Source organism: Aplidium turbinatum, chromosome 8 (assembly GCF_918807975.1).
Source record: "Aplidium turbinatum chromosome 8, kaAplTurb1.1, whole genome shotgun sequence".
In the NCBI taxonomy this organism is placed as follows: domain Eukaryota; kingdom Metazoa; phylum Chordata; class Ascidiacea; order Aplousobranchia; family Polyclinidae; genus Aplidium; species Aplidium turbinatum.
The window spans coordinates 10,637,930-10,656,189 of NC_137479.1; the positions used below are offsets into that span (position 1 = coordinate 10,637,930).

General features: G+C 36.1%; 1 protein-coding gene across 1 annotated transcript; it reads right to left on the minus strand.

The window, feature by feature from the left end:
• Positions 1-1,667: 1,667 nt before the first annotated feature.
• On the minus strand, positions 1,668-15,507 carry LOC145775675 (uncharacterized). The gene is made up of 7 exons (XM_082587013.1): positions 15,445-15,507; positions 13,743-13,877; positions 9,037-9,147; positions 7,263-8,547; positions 5,278-5,380; positions 4,722-4,944; positions 1,668-3,713 (listed from the first exon to the last, which is right to left on the minus strand). The coding sequence occupies exons 4-7, from the start codon at positions 7,931-7,933 to the stop codon at positions 2,206-2,208; spliced, it is 2,505 nt and encodes an 834-aa protein (XP_082443139.1). The 5' UTR covers positions 7,934-8,547; positions 9,037-9,147; positions 13,743-13,877; positions 15,445-15,507; the 3' UTR covers positions 1,668-2,205.
• Positions 15,508-18,260: the final 2,753 nt, after the last annotated feature.

Below are 18,260 nucleotides of genomic sequence, written 5' to 3' on the forward strand. Positions count from 1 at the left end.
TGAATCGATATTCTTTATTCGGTTGTTTTGCGACTTTTTTCAAGCCTTTAATTCTATTTAATAACATACGACGGACAAAGATATCATAGCATATTTTGACGCTTATGCGAGAAAAACGATAATTGAACAATACCGATCAAGCGGAGTTGAAAAGATAAGCATTTAGTTTGAAGTTATGCATGATTGAGCAGAAGGCACTAAGATTGAAAATGGTTGTTTCATTCTTTTGTTTAGGATGTGAATTGTTTGTTTTTTTACTGCAAATCTTGTTGCTCTGCATTGAATATCGTGTGGGATATTTTGATCGTGTAGTGATATTTTGATCTTGAAGTCTTGATGTAAATGTAATATTTTGATCCTAAAGTGAACTCTTTTACCCACAATATTTTTGTAGCAACACTGTTCAATACTAAATATTCATTAAATAGTGTTGCCATTTACATAGTGTTTGTAAAAGGGTTCACTTTGAACCGTGATATCTGGAGAACCACTGCAGCACTGCATGCAGAGAACTCAAATTTGGAGGAATTGGGAAATGAACCCAGCCAGGTGATTGTCCTCCTGGCTAAATTTTTAGAGGGAACGCTGGTAGGCAGTATAAAATCAGATAGCCTACTTGATTTGTATTTTTTTTTTTAATATCGACTTGCAATCCTGCGTAGCCTACAGGGATACCTAGACAAACCGGGATGCAAAACTCCGTTTGTCCACTTAACAACAGTAGGGCTAACGCCAAATAGCTCTGCAGCTGTTTTTAAGCGTAGCCTATATCTGACAAAGATATATCTGATAATATCATATATCGTTTTTTTGTCAGACAGAAACAAGTCCTTGAGCTTTCCTGGTGCCGATTTATAACGTCTCTTTATTAAATACAACACTTCTTCCAGTGCTACGGTGGAGAGATTTTTCTACGTTGGAAGAGACATGCTGAAGCTAAAGCGGACAGGATCCACCACCTCGCATTTTGAAATGCTCGTGTTTTTAAAAGATGCGTGAGCTATAACAATACAGGTAAATTCCATCTAAAACGTGTTTTCTATAAGGACGTTGAAATGGTAGCGTAAATATTATTCGTTTTCAAGGTCATTTTGACGTCACAAAGTGCTTCCTGTGTCAGTTTAAGTTAAGACACAAGTACCTGTTGGTAGCGGTTTCGCGCGCTAATTTACTTGGAGTAGCAGTAGCGGAAAGCGCGTTACTTTTAAAGCAGCGAATGCCCACCTCTGCACGTTGGCATGGCCTGTATAGCTTATATAGATCAGACATGTTCGGATCCATCTTTTCCAAGATCTTGATCCGGTCCTAATCCTACAAGTACAAGATCCGATCATGTCCTGATCCGATGGTTTGGGAAAATTAAAGTATCCGATCCGGTAGTTTTAGAAATTTAAAAGATCCAATATATCCGAATTGGGTTGAAAGTTCTGTTGGTTCACGTTTTCCATTTATTTCAGCAAACGATATTTTGAAGTCGTTGATTAGGGCTTAGGCCAATATAGGCCTAACGAATCAAAATGCAACTTCGAAAATCACTTAGATCATCCAGATAAACTCTCTTATTACGGGATGCCACTAAATTGATTCAGAGTAGTGTCAGTCTGATCTGGATTAACACCAAGTAAAAAGCGTATCAAAATTCTCTTTCCACGAACACGTCAGTAAATTGTTCCATTTTACAGTAGGCCTATACCGTTTTATTTTAGATTTTATTAGGCCAGCATATCCTTCCATAAATAGCTCTCGAGGCTTTTAAGCACAAAGATGCAGCCACAAGCATAACATGAATTGTATTTGGGCTTCCTCATGTTAAAATTATTATATTTAAGTTTGCTTTGCGACGTTTTCTGGTGCAAGAGTCAAAACGATAGCAAAACCTTAAAGCTGCCTCCCTAGTCAATGAAAACTATCAAACACGGAAATGAGCAAAGTTTATCATATTCAATAACACTTAACATACATACATGTACACTGTCAAATGCAGTTACATTCTGCAGTTACATATATCACATTTTGCCAATAACAATAAGCTTTACAAGTATTAAACAAAGGGAAGTCCAATCACAAAACAGTGTTATTTTTGAAATGGTATTGCTTGCAGTTTTGGAAGCAATGTTAAAGCTACCGGTACTGCAAAATGTTTTAGTATAGTCAACTTTTTGGACAGTTTTAATCTTGATGCGTTGTAGCCTTTTCCTGATGCAGCTATATAGAAGTTTGATTGACTTTTTCAGGTGCCGTAATTGATGATGGAAGTCCAGAGGATACTGTTTGAGAATGGGTGCTTTTCTCAAAACTGTGCATTATGTTTGATTGACTCAGTTGGTCAGTAAGAGTCGACCCAACAGTTTTAATTTTTCCCCAAACCGTTGATAACGCATCAGTGTAGATCAATGGATTTATCGAGCTGTTTATTGGCAAAAGGATGATTGCAGACACAGCGTAGGCTTCTGCGGGTAGCGCTATTCCTCCAACACTCATCAGTGTCATGATGCAAATTGGAAGCCAGCAAAAGATGTCAGTTGCAATCAAGATTGTTACTTTACGTTGAAGATTCCTGGCTTGTTTTCTTTGTTGGTCAGATATGTGGCCTACTACGGCACGTTGTGAAATTGTACGTCGGTAAATCACAACGTAAGCAAAAGCAATGTACACCAAAGCAGCAAAATTAAACAATATTACTATAGGTGATAAGACATTCAGGCTTGAGTTGTCGCTGCTTGTTTTATAAAATCTTGGAATGCACAAACCACTTGCACTAAAGTAACCAAAGTAGCCTCGTGTTCTGGGTGCTTGGCCGGTGAGATCGTAATTTAAATAGTTTCCCAAAGAATACCAATCCTCGAAGATACCCTCGTTTGGTATTTGCAAACCACTTACAGCGCTGAGACGTTGAGTGAATTGTTTCAAAATTTGGAAGTCTACAACGTCACTGGAAAACCACCGGTTGCTTTCGATCCACATGCCTCTTACCATTGAAAGAGAAAGTGACCTTAGAAGGGGTATGTTAGCTAAGATGACAGACACAAGCCACATCAAGATTATCCAACCACATAAAATATACGTTTTCACATCTCGACTTTTGTATGGGAAAAGAATAAGATACAAACGATATGATGTCAAGCAAACCAAAGTGAGCACAGAAACTTCGCTGGATAATACAGTGATCACGCCTACACCACTGCAAGTTAAACTTGTTCTCCATGCTTTGTCTTGCACGCAGTAATCTCCTGCGTATTCCCTTGTTTTGACAATGATTATTAACAAAGCAATTCCCATCAAAAAATCAGCCACAGCGAGGTTTAAAATCAGCAATTTATTAACCATCAAGGAAGGAGGTGGTTTTTGTGACGGTCCTTTACGATAAGAAGAAGCTAAAAACATCCCGGATGTTACAATTACTGCGCCGTTGCCAGCTAAAGCAAAAATTGCCATCATCCAAAGAAAAAATTCCAAAGCTGTTGACACTATTAAGAATTTGTTTGAAGATATGGCACTGTTTTTCCAATAAGATTCCGGACATTCGTCTGAACCATCATCACAGTCAGCTCTTCCGTCTAGTACTTTGTTTTTCAAAACAAATTTTGTATCACCATTTTCACAATAGAAGTGAGTAGCCTCAGAACAGCCAATTTCATCCTCGCCACCAACGCAGTCCATAAAACCATCGCAAACTTTCTCAGGTGGAATATTCACAACAGGAAGAGGCTTGACTAAACAAAAAACAACTTTATTTTAAAAGAGATTTAAATCATTGCATTCATCTAAATATTTTCGCATTATAAGAAGGGTGATTTTTTGTAACCTAAAAAACTCCAAAAAGTAACTTTAATTTTGCAAAAAAGTAACTTTATCCAACGAAAACAAGAAAGCGAAAGAAATGGCAGCAATACAACATAAAAAAGCATCTAAATTAATTTCGATTTGTACTGAAATCATAATTACACATTTAAATTACACATATGCGATGTTTTACATTCTTTGGTAGAAAGTTTCTGTCAATCAAACACTTTAGCTGCTGCAGAGAAAACAAGTGGCTAAATATAGTTAACACAATTTGTTTCATTGAAAAAATTACTTTACAAGTTTTCAGGAATACACGCGATACGAACAACCATGGGCTCGTGCAAACCTAAAATTCGTACCATAGTAGAAGATATATTAAAAGTCTTGGCATTACATAGAATGTAAATTCATCTCTCCAGTAGCAATGAAAGATAAATAAATTGGAGAATTAGAAAAAAAAGTATGCAAAATAAAGCGACCTAACAAATGAAAAGTAACCTAAAAACACAAAAAGTGACTTTTGGTAACTTTGTAACTTCTTATATAAGTTATTGACCTCACAACCATGAAATTTTGGTTCAACATTTTTTTGTTAATTGGTACAACTAAAAAAAAGTAACTTTAGTGACAAAAAATCGCCCTAGTGTTAACGATTTGCATTAATGGAGATGGAGTCTCAACAAAAAACTTCCTTTGTTTCTAATGTGTCAGATACACCTTAAACATTCTGTATACAAATTGCTAAATAAAATTCATTCCACTTTTAAAGTTTCTTGAAGTAAAAGTAAAAAATAGAATTTTAGCTTCACATCAAACCAATATTATTTTGACATTTGAGACAAAAAATCAAATATTTAATAATTAAGACAAAGATGCAAAAATTTTGGATAAAAATTCAGATATTCCTCAATATTATTTTTCATCAAATAACTTACATCCAAAACCGACAGCCGTGCCGGCATCGCACTTAAATCTTTCTGGACAGTCTCGTTCGTCAAATCCACTGACACATTCCTGAATCCCATTGCAAACAGATTTTCCAGCAACAAATTCAAGAAGATTTTCACATTTCCGAAAGTCAAAGGATGAAACTCCTTGATCAGAAAATTTGAAAATTTTCTCCCAGAAAGGTCCAATCATCTCTGGACTGATATCAGTCTGGAAGGAATAATATTGCATTCTTTTGGTGAAGTCAAATATCGATAAAAATTACATCATTGTAATTGAATATATTCAGGATATACCTCAAAACAATTAGGTTTAAAACATCAGCTACCTGAAAATTCAACATTACCACATGAACCGAATAAATGGATTAATCTGCAATGACCTGGTTTTTGCTTTTTCATCTTGAATATAAAAGTCATACTTTTAATCTCTGGCTTTTCAAAAGCAACCAAATTTTTTAATACGATTTGACACCGCCGGCTACATTAAAGTCTCTACAAAATGAATTGAGCATTAGTAACAACGTGTGAAAACTTAGCTTACCGTTTCTAAAGGGATATCATCACATACTTTTGGCCTTTCTTTGCAGTTTGCTTTCTCGCTGCACTCGTCTTCAAAGTATACGCACTCCACAACACCATCACATCTGGAAAGTAACATCACAGCAAGATAAACAAGCAAGCACAATCAAAAGAATCGACCTAGAAACAGGCTATCTGTTTTCTTTATAGTACAATACGTTAAATAACATGATATATATTCTTCTGGTGCAAACTAAGCTGAACTATCACAAGATGTATAAAGTGGCAATCTGCTTTTATTCCGACGTTTCGTCAATCTTACACGACTGACTTCTTCAGGGGGTTAGATCAGGTAGTGACTACGTGTCTAGCATGGCAAAAACACAGGACCATGTTGCTGTAAACCAACTAAACATGCACAATTAAAGTCGACTTTCAAACAAAAATTATCGCGCGCAAATTTTGAAACTAGAAAAAACCATAAAGCCATAAAACCATAAACCCATAAAACTAGAAATAAACTTTCTTGACCACAAGAAAAATTTTGCCGTCTTTAAAAGATCCCTTGAAACAAAGCGAAGTTTCAGGTTTGGTGTACGAAGTATCTTGTGGGATTGCAATTAAATTTATGTTGGCCATACAAAACAAGATCTTAAATCTCGCATTAATGAACACAAAAGAGCTTTCAAATATCAAGGCAAAAAAAATCCAATTTTGGTAAAGAGGTGCCTTTCTTCAACCATAAACAGATACAACCAAGCAACCACACGGCATTTAACATAATATATTAAACTGAACATAAACTATAGATTACGAACGTTTTCGGCCATGCACACGTTAGCCCTTTTCAAGTAGGCTAACGAAAAAATAACTGCTTTTACATCTACATTGAAATAAATAACTGATCTACACAATAAATTGTAAACGAAATGCATAAGAATGAAACGGCAAAGCAGAGGAGAAAGGCACATCACATGGCGGTTAATTCCGCGAGGCAAACACGCATCATATATTGCGTGTTATGCTGAACTTATGCATCATATGATGCGTGTTTGCCTCGCGGAATTAACCGCCATGTGATGTGCCTTTCTCCTCTGCTTTGCCGTTTCATTCTTATGCATTTCGTTTACAATTTATTGTGTAGATCAGTTATTTTTTTCAATGTAGATGTAAAATCAGTTGTTTTTTCGTTACTTGAAAAGGGCTAACGTGTGTATGGCCGAAAACGTTCGCAGTCTATAGTTTATGTTCAGTTTAATATATTATGTTAAATGCCGTGTGGTTGCTTGGTTTTATCTGTTTATGGTTCAAAGTAAAATCAGCCCCCTGCAATCTGCATGCATGCGATAACTTCAGATGAAATAACAATAAAATAACATGGAGCAATTCTAAAATTCTAAAAGTTGAAAGTGGTTATCAAAAACGACTCTTTTCTGAAAGTTGGTTTATCATTCAAAACCCCCATGCAATAAACCGTAATGATGGCATCTTTTTTCTTAGTATTTACAAAAAAAGAAAAACAACTATTTTAAGCTTGTCTGATGTCTTTCAATTGGTTTCATGCTGATTGAAAACTGTGCAGTGCTGTGTATACAATTTGATTCTTCATGACTCCTAGGGTTCACTTTCTTCCCGCTCTGCCGTTATTTAAGTTTCTTGTTAATTGATAAGTAACATTTAAATTCTTTTTTCTAGTTTCAAAATTTGCGAGCGATAATTTTTGTTTGGAAGTTAACTTTCAGTTTGCATTTTTAGTTGGTTTACACTACAGCAACAGGGTCCTGTATTTTGCCATGCTAGACAGGAAATCAATACTTAATCTAGTCCCCTAAAGAAGTCAGTCGTGTCTGATTGACGAAACGTCAAAAGCAGATTATCACCTTACACATTGATTTTAACTTGTTACGATTTATTAAGCCTACTTGATCAATTTATTGATCAAAGTAAACAGTGTTAAATACTATAGGTGTAGTCGACAAATTTTTTAGGTGTAGCCTACAAAAATACCTTGTTGCTGTTTTTGAATTTCTCACAAGAGTTGCCATGTCTTGAAGATTGAAATAGTCAAACAAATCAAATAAAAAACTTGGTACTTCATCGCATTGAAAGGATTTATTGAAATTCGTTGATTGTTCTTCAAAAACTTTACTACAAAGCATTTCGTCGAATCGAGACTGAAAGCAATCGAAAGTTCCATCACACACTTGCTTGGTTTTGATGCAAAGATTTTCATCTGGGCAATAGACTTCTCCGAGTTCACACTTTTCGCAAGCAACCATATTGTCATCGTAACAAACGTTGTTACAAAGTAAATTTGTTTTTTGAGCACCGCTGATGACATTTTCACAAAGACATTCATCTGAAAGATCGGGACAGTCAAAAATGCCATCACAAAGTTGGCTTGGCGCGATTATTGAATTGTCTAAACAACGGCTGCATACAAAACTTCCATTGATGAAGCAAACATCAGATTTATCATCACACAGCGGTATGTCGTCATTCAAACTCCACTGCGGCACAACACAGTAGCGTCGCTGATTTGATGCGAACAAGTTTTTGTAGCATTTAAACCCAGCTATTGAAGTGATGTCATCTTCGTTATTGTCACAATCTATAACGCCATCGCAAGAATGTTCCCAATGTACACATTTCTGATTGTCCTTGTGACAACGAAACATTCTAGGATTGTCGCAGTTTTCAATTTCATCACTACAATCTCCGCACTGATCGATTCCGTCACACAAGTAAGTCTTTGGAATGCACCGTTTGTTGTTGTTGCACCGGACTTCGTCCGATTTGCATTCTTCTCCAAGAAGGAGTGGAATTTCATCACTTCCATCTGGACAGTTTATGATGTTGTTTCCATGCCATGATCGTGGGATGCATCTTCCTGTTTGATTACACCTGAGCTCAGACTCTTCGTAGCAAGCTAATGTTGTCACCTCATCCAGCCCATCAGCACAATCTTCAAACCTATCCTTCACACGATATCAAGGAATGCATTGTCCTGATCCACAACGAAACTCTGTGTTGTTGATACATTCGGATAAAGTCACCTTCTCGTCAAGACCTGACTCCTGGCAGTCGACCACACCATCTCCTACCCATTCGCGAGGTATGCATTGCAAGGTATTGTTACTATTGTTCCCACTGCATGAAAACTCTTCAGAATAACAAAAGGGCAAGGGAGCTTCTTCGTCAGAAAGACCAGGCGTTGGCAAAGAACAGTCTTCGTGACCATCAAGGACTCGCCATCTTTCAATGCACTGTTTAGTTGACTTGCAGACAAACTCTGCAAATGAAGAGTAAAGTTTTCAGTAATTGTTTTTTTTTTCTTTAGTGGTTAGGTTACTAAGCCATGTATTTTGACTTACCTAACAAGATATAAAAATAGTCGCAGTATAAAACGAGCTTGAAACAAGACAGGTTTGATTTTTAGATGTTGTTGCAAATATTACGAAGTTCTTAGGGAGATTTTTTTCGATGATAATCTAAAATAATGTCAACTTAACTTGATAGTGTGTGTGGTAAAACTGAATCTACGTATAGCTTATATAAGAGTTAAAGCCTGGAATACGCTATATTAAATCCTCAACATAGTAGCCTATAAAATTTTAGAATATTTCTTCGAGATAGTGTGATATAGGTTTTTGTCAATAAGTAGAAATTATGTCGTTGAGTTGCTGGATTGGATGTAGGCTATTGATGCGTTATTTATTTTTTTTTTTATCTTGGAATACGTATTGTTAAATGATGGCTTTAAAATGTTTGTAAAATTTACCCTTGTCCGAACATATGTTGTGTATTGAGAACTCCGTAGCGCTGTATAGTCGTTTGACACAGCGATCAAAGAAACGTCCTGTTATTTCGTCATCCGTACAATTTAATGGACCTGAAAACAAGAAAAATAGTTGCTGAACTTTTTCTGGAAAGAACAATAAACATTTTAAACCGTTTTGTTTGATTATAGCTGCATCCGTTTTAATTTGTTTGTAAACTAAAAGAACATTTTTTTTTTGCAATACCATCTGCTTGTGTATGGCATCACAATTTTTGAGGGCGATTGCTTCTTCAAGCCCCCCTCCCCCGTGTCTACGTCCTTGTCTTCTCTTCAACCGTCCTTGATACCATATTCAGTTTGCAAGTTTATTCCATTGGTTAGTCTGAATATTTTATCGTAACATTTTTATTTACATTATAAACTTTCCGTGAATCGCTCGCTTGTATTTTTGCCCAGGTAAGTGTTTAAAAAATAAATATTGGCTTTTTGATGCTAAATGATTGCCCAAGCGTTGGTGGTTACACTCTTGTAGATACAAATTTCAACTGATTTATAAAAGCTTATCGGATTTATAAGATGAAAAAAGTCAAGATTGAGCTGGTTATTAATAAGCCTGCTGCGGGGCTACATTGTAAGACTCGGTTTTGTTTAAAGTTCCGTCCGACAGGGAGTGATATTGTGATTCTTCGTTCTACTATTTAGTTCTTTCGTTTTTGGGCTTCTTACAAATATGATGTTTTGCACGATTTTCATTTATGAAAAACCTTCGAGTCTGGTAAATGTAACTTCACTAGCATTGATTTTATCTTTTTGGCTGCCGTACCATGCATTTTCCAGAGTTGCAGGCTAAATGTTTTTTTTTTTTGTAGAGTCGTATCTCCCAAAGCAAGACGACTGTACAAACCTCAAGCAAATATAATAAAACTTAAAAATTTTGACAGGAGCTAAACAAAGAAGCAAACAATTTTTGATTCTTGTTAACTGCACATTGACTTCACAATATCGTCATAGCCCGTCTGTGACGTTATTAACCGTATCTAAGAAAAAGCTAATGAGTAGTATCAAAGTTGGTAGCAGTAGCGTTGACTGGGGGGTCCAGGAGGTACTTTTGGACCCGGAACCTTTTCAAGGGGCCGGAAACATGATGAAACCTCAGCGTATTTGTTGGATACAGTATGCTCTTCTTGTAGGCTAAGTATCTTGATTTGAGTGATCTCATTGGCACCTGGCCCAAAATTTTCTCTCAACAGCCCTGGCTGGTAGTACCGTAGTATGCACTTTCAGTGAGTTACGAAAACATGCAAGCAAATGTTACTTTTTCAGTTGCCAAGGAAGTGGAAGCTCTGATCTAATAAACTTACGACACTTGTTTTCTAACTACTATTGCATCACAGTTTGAACTCAGCTGAACCAGGAAATGCAAAGCCAACGGAACGTGTCCACCATGAAGATGGGGACAAGTCGATAACTAGTCAATAACTTACTTCGATCACAAGCACGTTTTAACGTTCGCGTTTTGTCGCTTCTATCTTTTTCTTGACCTTTGCTATGTTGATGTGTATTGTTTTGATATGATGGTCAGAAATAAAAAAAACAACTGAACTGAACTGATTAATTGTTTCTAATGTCTAGTGAAATATGTTTTGATTTTGCTGAAGCTCCTCACTTATCAAAAAGCGCTTCAGCTTTGTACTAATTCATGCCCGAGAGAAAAAGTGTTTTGAAGTTTCACATTTCGTATTGTAGTTGTGTCGTGTTAGAGCCATTTTTATTTTGAGCTGATAACGAAGCCAAAAAGCTTAGATTAAAAAACGAAACTAAGATAAAGCTTTTCCGGTCAAACTTAAGTTTCAGCTTGTTTTGAAATTACCTACATATAACTCGCTTAATCGACTACATCGAAAACAAGCAGTGGCATGCGCATGGGGGCATTGAGCTTTGCCCCCGTTTTAAAAAAAGTTTCAGTAATTTAACGAAGTAGAGTACGGCATTTAGTATGTTTTGGATAGCACTGTCAAAGCAAATACTAATGTTGAAATATAGACTAAGCAAATACTACAGTATACCCATGGCCCAATGCCACCCCCTCCCCTATCCGCGTACACCACTGAAACCAAGATAGTAGTTTTATTGCGCAACGCTAAAAAATTAAATGCTAGATCAGTTGGCCTTTTGCCTTTTGTTTCTCTTTTATATGGCAACACAAACAATTTTTCTCTTTAAAACCAGACACACTAAAACAAGCCACTTCTTTAAGAATTAAAACGTGAAGGGAAAATAGTAGTAAAATCATCAAGGAAATATGTTATTTTGATAGTTCTTCTCTTAAAGTTAAAGTTGTCTACGGAAAATTATAGCCTATGGATCTAAATCAAACGCACTTTGTCTAAAGATGGTGTTTTTTCAAGTTCCCAAGTTTTGGAGCCCTAAAGTTATCCCGACTCCAGGTCCAAAAGTATTCTTGGATCCCCATATCAAAGTTACTAAAGCAATGCGCTCATTTCAAAATATTGCATCAATTTGTTACCGTAATTTTAAAAACACATAGGTTACAAAATTGTTTACGCCTTAAATCCATCACTAAACCCACGGCCACGCGTGCCCGATACCGGGGTTATAAAGATTAAAATAAAACATACGAAACGAAAATTGATACCATTGTCAATCTACTGATACCAATTAAAATGATAATGTTTTGTGAATGAGCATATTGTAGGTCAGAAACCAAACTGACATGTTATCTTCAGCTGAGAGCCTACACAAATAGGTTATTAGCCTACACATTGCATCGTTTAGATTGAGTTTAGGCCAGTGCTGTTAAACAAGCGTGCACGGTGCACAAAGCTGCATGAGTCCGAAAGGCTTGCATAGTCGTTTATCAAAAGGATGTAAGTCTGCATGGTGTGCAATGACAAGGCAATGAAACTGAAGAGAATACATCATATCTCCATGACATGATAGCCCCTGTGATCAAAAGCATTGGTGCAGTGAGCCATGCACGGTGGATGGCCAAATTACTGTGTGAATTAAAGCTTGCTCAGTATTCTCTTCAGTTTGTTCAACTCAATATAATTACCGAGGAAGAAGCAAACGAACATAGATCTCTTTCCTTGTTTTTGATATTATTTTATGTTCCTGCATGGATAACAGCACCTGTTCCATTTGATGCTCCATATAACGATCTCCATCTGCTTAAAACTCTTCTTCAACTTAGGAAAAAGAATGATCTTCCAGAATCTTTTTCAAAGTTCATTGCAGCAATGATAAACCGCCTTATGCGACATCTGTGGTATCTTAGTGAACCATTTGTATTTTTGGTATTGTTTTCTGCATTATCGTCTGTGCAAGAAAAGGAAAAATGTCCTAAAGCATTGCTAAAATATGAACCGGCTTCTGAATCATCGTTGAAAAACTTGGAAAAATTAGTCACACCTGCAGAAATAACATTCTCAACCAACATGAATAACTTGTTTGGACCAGATTCTGGGCTCATTCCACGCAGGAGCAAGTTAGATTGTGCTTTCATTGAAAAACATGCTAGAACATGGAGCAAAATTGATTCCGATATAGCTGCTAAACATTCACTTGAGCATATGCATGTAGTCAATTACGCTGCAGAAAGGGCAATTTTATTAGCAAAGACATAATATCATAACAAATTAACCCAGAACAAGGCGCAGGAATCTGCACTTTTTCAAACAGTCCCAGAAGTAAGAAGATTGGTTCCGAACCTAAAGAAAGAAACTTTGCTAAATGCTGATCTTGCTTCCACTTCACCTGGACTGTAATTTAAGATATCGTGACTCTGCTGTAAATTTCTGTATCGTCTGTGCTGTATGATCCTTTCTTGTTTTGTTTTAATTAGTAAAAAAGCATGCACATTTTTTTTTTATTTGCATAGTACCATTCGTTAACAAGCCTTAGCTTAGCAAGGGCAATATTATGATCATGAGAAGAGAACAAAATTACTATACATTGATACGAATAAACTCACTTATTAACATGTAATGTATAACACCAAACTTCTAATAAAAAAATCTGCTAAAACCTATACAAAATGTAAGGCAATACTATGTAGCCTAATACAGTAAAAATGCCCAAAAATACAGCGAAATCAGTTTTTTGACAATAATTTAATTTCTGTTTGTTTTAGAGAAAAATGTTCTGTTACAGCATATAGAAACATGATGATTACCTTTCAATAGAGCCTAAAATCAACTCTCTATCCTCACCGGTCAGTCAGATATAGCGATTTTGGCCAAATTTGCTCCGAATTTGCCCGAAGTGCTCTGTGGCACCACTAAATTCGAATATTTTTCCCAAAAAATTTTTGGGATAGTTTTTGGTCCTAAAAGGAACCCCAAAATGGGTTGAGACCTTGGTTATCAAAAAAAAGTTAAAAAGTGGCACACCCTAGTGTGCAGAGACAAGGCTTACAAGCATGGACTACTGGACTAGGCCTACCATTGGGTGCATAACTGAAATCATCCGATGTCGATTGGATGAGTCTTCTTGAAGAAGAGAAGCTATAAATGCCAAAGTGGAAAACAGGTGGTTAAAAATTACTCAAATGGCTCCAATCTCCATTGAAAAGGATACATGGAGTGGTAGCATCAGTTTTGAACGGAGAACGAATAAATAAAAAGGTTGACGAGCACTGGTTTAGAGTTTAGACAACAACTTCCTTGTAAACAAAATTTTCTTACCTATTTGGTCACTTCCATCATCGCAGTCAGCTTCGCTGTCCAATACATACTGTCGAACAATGCACTGGAAACCATCTTTGCATTGAAAACGTCCATCTTCAGGCCTGCAGCCCTTTGTTTTTGCTTGTGATGGATCTGCACATGTTTATAGTCAAGTTTAAGGTTTAAATGTCACCCAAAATACAAACAAATGCAAAAGCACTTAGTTTACACTGTTAAGATTTTACGCTGTTTGAATAAGAACGATCGCTATGCATTTGACATGCTAATTTTCAAACTACTTTCGAAAGTTTTGTGCGGACTTCTTTTTAAAAATGCAATAGATTGAGTTCTAGCAGTATGATTGTTGCTTACTTCACAATGTATATACAAACGACCTGTTTTAGCCTGATGCTGTGAGTTCGCTGTGGTAGTAGCGAATTGTACTAGCTTTCGAAACACAATTCCCTAGTCATGTGCTATGATAAATGGTGTTGAAATCAGTGAGTCGTTCTTTAACCCTATTCAGACCAAGCTATTTTTGGCAGCTAATGGCCTGACGTGTGGACTTATTCCATTCACACTTTCATTTTCTAATAACTTTTGATATAAAAACGTTACGAGGTTGCTTTTTTCCAGAAGTTAAAGCAAAATTATTGACAAACTGGTTAAAATTTTAAGTTCACACACATACTCTACCAGTTTTTTTGCTATTGTATTTTTACTAAAAGTAGTCAATTTTTTTTGAAATTTGATATCTCCGCCATAATCTGCTTGAACTCGCTAACTTCTTTGTTAAAGGCACTCACGGTCCAGTCATACTTTCTTGACATGACCTACTTTTTCCCAACAATTGCTGACGCAAAATCCAGCGGTGGAGTTAATAATCCCTCTTCAATTTCACGCTGATTAATTTTTTACTAGTTTGAAGACAATTTTGAGAGCAGGGTGTCAAAAACTGCTGATAACTAAAAAACAATACTACACAAAAATGTCATTTTATTACTAAACCAAAGATGAATAATTTTTAGGAAAAGTCATAAAACTTCAGTTAATTTGAGCTTTTACATAATATGTAATCGATGAAAGCTTTAGGTATGGACGGAACCTGTCCACATGTCAGTCCGAATAGGGTTAATGTGGCTCTTTTTTTTCTCAACTCAAAAGACAGACAGAAACTCAACAGACAGCAGCCTCAGGCCAAACAAAAATTTTAGATTTTTTCTAAAAAGCAAGTTTAACTCTTGCTTCGGCATTTCATCATTAGACGCAAATGAATTTCGCACCCAGTCGTGTTGTTTCAAATTCATTGTCGAAAAGTCTGCCCTACTCCTGACAGCTTTGTGAGTAAACAATCGCCAGCTCAAACGAAAAAACGAACCATCGCGTTTGCTTGATCTAGCCAAATTTTGTGGTGTGTGCTTGAGCAACGCACTTCACGCAGCTATCCATAATGTTAAGAAATAAATAAAAAATATGAATGAATTCAATCGCTTCTGACTGATAGTTTGTCGAAGAGACCTTTGACCAGTCTGTCATCCTATTGCAATTCTTTTTTAAAAAAGTATTCGGATTATAAGTTATCCCTCGTGAACTCGTCACACTTATCATTATCTCGGGCACATTACTGTGATGCAGCACACCGACTGTAGAGCACTGTAAACCGTACGCCTGATTTATCACCTTTTTGCTTTAGTTTTCATAGAAACGTAAGAATACTTACTGTGCGTGGAGAACGTCACAAAAATACACACTAAGAGTGCCTTTCGAGAAAGATAATCCATTTTTGAGGTTACATAAGCTTTTGATGCAGATCTAACAGCCATAAACAAACAAGTGGTGATTAGTATGCAGTGCTGTGAACTAGGTAAAATTTTGTTACAACGTCGTAAGTCAAATAGACAGTTTTGTTACTTCTAAATTAGCGACGACTAACATGAATAGAAAATGCAAGTTAACCTGCGGTTACTTTAAATGTACAATTCTTTTCATTTATAGTAACATTGGTTTATAAAAAAATAAATTTATCTAGACTAACTTACTGAAGAATATAAGGTACTTCTATTGTAAGTAGCCTACTAGCCTGACATTAAATTCGTTAGTTTAATTTGAAACTCTTTTCTTTTACCATAGATTTATTTTCGAAAACGTTATCTAGACTAGAGAAAAGAAGCTTACTTCTTCTATAAGACATCTGCTAGTCTGATATAGCTTGTTCACAAACAAAAGTTAGTAAAAAAACATTAGCTATTCCAACAATACAAAAAAACGATAAAAGTGAAAATAGACTTAGAGAATGACTTGGACTTTCCTGTTCCTGTAATCAATGTAGAAATGACGGATTTTGCTGTCTGAAGTTAAATACATTCGTTTTCTTTGATCCAGCTACAGTAAAAACAATCGCAGACGCGTTTCACAATTTTGATGATTTCTTGCATGAACTCCACAAAGTGAAAAAACTGATTGAAGGCAAGACTAAAGAAGGTTCACATACAGCTGAATCAGTCTTAATCTGCAAAATTAAACCTTAGGCTAAAAGGAAGCCTTTCACGAACTCTACGGTTTGTGCAAAATAGCTGTCACAATCCCAGTGACAAGTGCTTCTTCACAAAAAAGTTTTGTTTTTCGGCACTGAATCTGAGTCTTCCTATTTACATAATGCCATGACAGACAAAATGCTGGCTTAGTGATCTCAGTGTCATTAATATCCAAAAGGAAAGGTCAACTAATCTTGATCAAAACGAATTTGTTGATACATTTACAAATAACCACAGTAATAGGAGAATTGTTTTGGTGTAAGGGGTGCCGGTTGTTTTCGTTTGCCAAAATACCACAAAAACTCAAGACTAACCTAAATGTTATTTGCAACCTCTATATGGTAGGCTACCGTAGTTTGTTCATATTGCACTTGCAGTGAAGCAATATAAGTTTGAAGGCTTTCTTGCAATCATTTTTCTAACGATTGTTATTGAAAGCAGCAACTTTTTCTCTGTCGTTTTCGCATCTGACACTGTTAGCTTTTTTATGTAGGCCTAATCGTGTTATCTAGAAACTTTCATTTGTGTCGCTTTATCTTTAATTGTAACAGAATTAGAATCAGGAAATGCAATCCGAATGACCAGTCCAAGGCAGAAAGTTAATCTTTTATCGTCAATTAAAATTTAACGCTAACATCAATTTTAAAGCAATTTATATGGCCTTCACTTATGAGGTCACGAAAAAAGTTGCTCTTCCTGGAAAAAGCTTTGTCCCTTCTCTGCCTCCCCTATAAAATGGATCTGGCTACGTCACTGACTAAGTCTCATTTAAAAACATAAAGGTTCTTCAATAACCCATTTAAGCCCATCTGCGTTTTTTGTAAACTTTTACGTTATTTATTTTTAATTCTTGATGTTCATTCACTCATTAAATTTAAAGATATTGCAAACCGGCTGTTGAGTTATTTTTTATTTATTTTTCTTCAACAAACTTTGATGAAAAACTTTTTAAAAATATTTTTGACTGTAGGCCAAGACTATGACCATAGACACAATCTGCTGGCAAACTATTCTTTCCAATGTTTGCAGCTTAATAACCGACTTTCGATAAACAAACCATCGGATACTTGCCGTTTATAAAAACCATTGGAGACTCATCTTCGTTTGTAATAGTGTTGTTATCATCTGTTTACTGATGAGCCTACTATAGTTTTATAAAAAGTTGTTTCCGACGTCACGTAACACTCACGCTACATGGAAAGAGCTGAGATGTGCACTTTCTTTCGATTGACTTCCTGCTTCACTACAGAAAGCTCAAGGGGTAGAAAAACAAAAACGAAAGTCAAACCAATGGTTAACTATTTGAAATATATGATTCGAAAATAGAAAATTCGTAACATTTTTTTTTTCAAACTGTCAGCACGATGACCGATTTTTTTTCTATTTTTTGTTAGCTTTGTGGGAATGGCTTTCCCCGTCACACGGAAATCCCACTCTGAAAGTGGCACGAGATTCTTGTCACGTAATTTAAACTTTGACGTCATGTCATTGCAGTGAGTAGTTCCACGGGTGCAAACAATCATTTTTAACAACGTGCTCAAATTCGAATTACCAAACGTCAGTACTCATTAAGTAGCAATTTAATGTGTTCCAATTTACTGCTATGTGTATTCAAAAGAGGAATGCAGCAAAAAATTATTACTTCACAATGTAGATCTTTACAAAACTGTTAAAACTTTCTTTACACTGAAATGTGTTTTGGCCACTGATCACTGGAACAATATTTATACTTTTACCAAGGGTGATGCCAAGGTTGGACAGCAGTAAAGTTGTTTTGAATCTTTATCCTCATACTGAGAAAGCCTCTGATAGGTTGTCCTGTCAGTTTCGCATACTTCTAAAGGCTTTAAAGCACTGACGTAGTACCGAGATTGGAAGAGTGAAGTTTTCAATTTTCGAAATGTTCTTATCTGTGAATTATTTTATCCGCTAGATGCCGACAGTAGTCCTGAAATGCGTTGCTCAAGCGCACACCCCATGAGCCAAACCAGCGCTGCTTGAT